The sequence below is a fragment of the Ursus americanus genome, chromosome 14 (genome assembly GCF_024610735.1).
Source record: "Ursus americanus isolate L20-20 chromosome 14, mUrsAme1.1.p, whole genome shotgun sequence".
NCBI classification, from domain to species: Eukaryota; Metazoa; Chordata; class Mammalia; order Carnivora; family Ursidae; genus Ursus; species Ursus americanus.
This window is the reverse complement of record NC_142140.1, coordinates 44,650,712-44,654,329: the sequence shown is the minus strand read 5'-3', so window position 1 is coordinate 44,654,329 and position 3,618 is coordinate 44,650,712. Positions and strand designations below refer to the sequence as shown.

At 56.2% G+C, this 3,618-nt stretch overlaps 1 protein-coding gene across 1 annotated transcript; it reads left to right on the top strand.

Annotated features, from left to right (window-relative positions):
• Positions 1-1,044: 1,044 nt before the first annotated feature.
• OCEL1 (occludin/ELL domain containing 1) lies at positions 1,045-3,300 on the top strand. The gene is made up of 6 exons (XM_045778755.1): positions 1,045-1,181; positions 1,539-1,715; positions 1,845-2,044; positions 2,262-2,427; positions 2,665-2,718; positions 2,901-3,300. The coding sequence occupies exons 1-6, from the start codon at positions 1,113-1,115 to the stop codon at positions 3,021-3,023; spliced, it is 789 nt and encodes a 262-aa protein (XP_045634711.1). The 5' UTR covers positions 1,045-1,112; the 3' UTR covers positions 3,024-3,300.
• The last annotated feature ends 318 nt before the right edge of the window (positions 3,301-3,618 follow it).

Genomic DNA, 3,618 nt, shown 5'->3' with positions numbered 1-3,618 from the left:
ATTGAATTTAATGAACAAATACTGGCAATCCCGCCATCAAAGAGAGGAAGGTGGAGGGGTGCCCACAGTTGACCCAACTCCCTCAAAGACTGAACATTGTCTGGAAGTGCTGGTCAATACAACAGACAAGAAAGAAGAGATTAGATTAAGAAATGAGAAAAAAGGCAAAGTTATTTGCAGATGATACGACTACCTATATGAAAAACCCAAACTAACTAAAAAAAGCTCTTTCAACAAGAGAATTCAGTAAAACAGCAAGGGATTTAATATATATTTAGTTTCCTACATGGAGGGGAAAAAAGCCTGCAAAATGTATTGGACCATCTCACCTATAACAGTAAAAGAAAATACACTGTTTCACTGCTTGGTTAAACTACATCCTTGGCATACAAAGAGCTCCCAAAAATCAACAAGAAAAAAAAAAGGTGCAGGAAAAGAAAGACAAATAGTTTCTGAACTTTTTCTCTCACCAGATTAATCAAGACTTAAAACTTTGAAGATAGACTTGTGAGAAACCGGAATAGACCTGGAGTAACAAAAGTTGTGGGGAAACCAGTGTTTCTCTCACAGCTGGCCAGGGTATAATGATCTAGTGATTCAAGAAATGTTTTTTAAAATTTAATTGTTGAGTAAATAAATAAGTACAAGTTTGCCAAAAGCACTGTTTTTCAGGCCAAAAAAACCTGCGGGTCAGAGAAGGTGAATCACCGGCTCCAAACACACAACAAACAGGTCTGGTCTTGTTGGACTCGAACCTGCGCTTCAAAACTGGATCCAGGGGCGCCTGGGTGGCTCAGTCAAGCCTCTACCTTGGGCTCAGGTCGGGATCCCAGGGTCGTGGGATGGAGCCCCGCATTGGGCTGCCTGCTCAGCAGGAAGCCTGCTTCTCCCGCTCCCTCTCCCTCTCCCCCTGCGTGTGTTCCCTCTCTCGCTGTCTCTGTCTCTCTCTGTGTCAAATAAATAAAATCTTTAAAAAAACAAAAAACACAAAAGTGGATCCACTTCCCTTAAGGCTGGGTCCCGCCCCCTCACCGCCAACCCCGCCCGATCTCCCTAGGCCCCGCCTCGCCCTGTGGAACGACCCCACCAGTTGGGTTCAGCCTTTGAAGTTAATGCACAACCTAGACTCGGGCACTTCTCCCGCAGCGGACCCAGGCTCGGAGACCCGGACGCTGGGACAGGTAACCCCGGACGGGAGCGGTCCCTGCGGCCCGCGGCTGGGGCGGAGGTCCCGGGGGACTTCTCGGGGACGGTGTCCGTGGGCTTCACGCGCCCTAGCGGGCGAGGCTGCAGCAGCGCGGGGGTTAACTAGAGGCGGGCCTACCCAGGATACGCGGTGGCGTCAGGGGCGTCGCGCCTTTCCGGGTTACGCAGCCAGGGGCGGGCTGCTCGGTGAGCCAATCGAGTGCATCTATGCAAATAGTGACGGAGCTCGCGCTCCCGCCCGTCGGTGGAGAGCTGGCCCCTAGGGGGTCCGCCTCCCGGTACGTCCTGCAGCCTTCTCCGCCTCCAGGCGCGCCCTTCTCTGGTGCCCGCAGGCCGCTCGCCGACCACCCCCCCCGCGCGGGGGCCATGGCGCCCCCCGCAGGACCCGCCCGCCGCCCCGGGGACGCCCGAGCCGTGCCTCCCTGAAGCCGATGCCCACCCGGGAGTCCCCCCAGACCCGCGGCTACCGGGGGGACCTACAGACCCGCCCGCCTGGCCCTGGGCCCCCGGTGAGTCTGAACGGGAGGAGGGTCCCCAGGCCGAGCCTAGGCAAAAGATTCATTCCCCCCCAGTTTGAAGGATTCTGGCTTCCCCATCCCCTGGTTAACTCCAAACCATGATTCCTGCGGCACCCGCAGCGATTGGTGCCTCCAGGCCCGAAAAACAGCGCCCCCCGCGCCCTGTGCGAGCGTCAAGCAGGAGCGCACAGGCCAAGGCCCAAGAAGATTGTATTTGAGGATGAGCTGCCCTCCCGGGCCCTTTTGAGCACCAAGAAGCCTATTGAAGCCATCCCCACGGGGCATATGCCAAGGCCTCACCCAGTGCCCGACTATGAGCTGTGAGTGTCCCCCGCGTTGTTCCTGATGCCTGAGAACAGGGAAGGGGCACTGAGGCTGGGGCTTTGACAAATGAGTAAGAGTTTACTAAATAGTAGAAAGAGAAAAGGGGCGTTTGGGGCAGGGAGTCCAACATGGGCAAAGAAGAACAAATTAAACTGATTGGGGGAAAGGGATGGGTTCTTTCCACTCACACTCTGCCCCACTTTAACCCCGCAGTAAGTACCCACAAGTGAGCAGTGAGAGGGAACGGAGCCGCTATGCTGCGGTGTTCCAGGACCAGTACACAGAGTTCTTGGAGCTCCAGCAGGAGGTGGGCTCTGCACTGGCAAAGCTCCAGCAGCTGGAGGCCTTGCTGAACTCACTGCCCAGGCCCCGAAGCCAGGTCAGCCCCAGCAGAAACCCTTGCCCCACAGACCTTCCCTGGAGTGGATTCTGGCCTCTGGGTCCAAGTCTCTGGGCCCCATCCGCCTCTAGGCTGGGTGGGCACCACAGCATAGGACCAAGGTCAGCCCTTGAAGTCCTCACTAGACGGGTCACTTTGTCTATCTGAGCCTCAGTTTCCCCATCCCTCCTTGGGTTCAGCATTCTCTGAGCCCCCCACCCCCTTCTCCACTTGCAGAAGGAAGCCCAGTTTGCCGCCCGTGTCTGGAGGGAATTTGAGAAGAAGCAGATGGTGAGTCATGTTCCCTGAGCCCCACAGGCTGGCCTTTGCACCCCGACCCTCCCATGAGGCTCAGTGTGCCCAGTTTCAAGGAAAGAAAACTGAGGCCCAGAGAGAAAGAGGCAAAGGGTGGAGCCGCGGAGGGCCAAAGGCCAAAGTACCACAAGGACTTCCCTGGGTCTTGCCCTGCCTAGGACCCCAGCTTCCTGGACAAGCAGGCTCGCTGCCACTACCTGAAGGGCAAACTGAGGCACCTCAAGATGCAGATCCAGAAGTTCAATGAGCAAGGAGACTGCGAGGGCTCTGTGTACTTCTGAGTGCCCTGGCAGACGGGCAGAGGGACACCCCGAGGTGGCGGTCCCACCCTGCCCTCGCTCCTCTTCCTACCTCCCGGCTTTAGCTCCTGCTTTTACCCCCTATCGGGGTAGCCTTGGCAGATGCCTCGGCCTTTGAGACCCAGCTCTGATGGCGCCTCCTCCAGGAAGCCGCCCCAGAACCTCCTCAGGGACCAGCGGCTCTGAGCCCAGATCTCAGCCCATCCCCTGGAAGCAGGTCTTGCCTCCATCTCAGTGTAATAAACACTTATGAAATGCCTACTGTGTACAGCTGCTTCACACTCCTGAGTTCACTCAACTGTCACCAAAAAATTGTTCTTCCATTTTCCAGAGTTAAAAATCGAAATTCCAGGAAAGGGACTTACCCAAGCTGGGTGTGAACTCTTGTCTGACTCTCCACCCAGAGCCTCACGTGGCCTTCTGGTGGGAAGCTGAGGGGCCAACATCCAGCATTACTTGCTCAGCCAGGCTTGGGCTGGGGGAGCTCCAGGAGCCAAAAATTTCCAGTAACTGGGGCGCCTGGGTGGCTCAGTTGGTTGAGCGTCCGTCCAATTTCGGCTCAGGTCATGGTCTCAGG

Excerpts from the sequence above, each read along its gene's own strand:
- OCEL1 (XM_045778755.1), top strand. The coding sequence starts at position 1,113 with ATGCACAACCTAGACTCGGGCACTTCTCCCGCAGCGGACCCAGGCTCG. Across the intron at positions 1,182-1,538 it reads AGACCCGGACGCTGGGACAG|GCCGCTCGCCGACCACCCCC; the intron begins GTAACCCCGGAC and ends TGGTGCCCGCAG. Across the intron at positions 2,428-2,664 it reads TGCCCAGGCCCCGAAGCCAG|AAGGAAGCCCAGTTTGCCGC; the intron begins GTCAGCCCCAGC and ends CTCCACTTGCAG.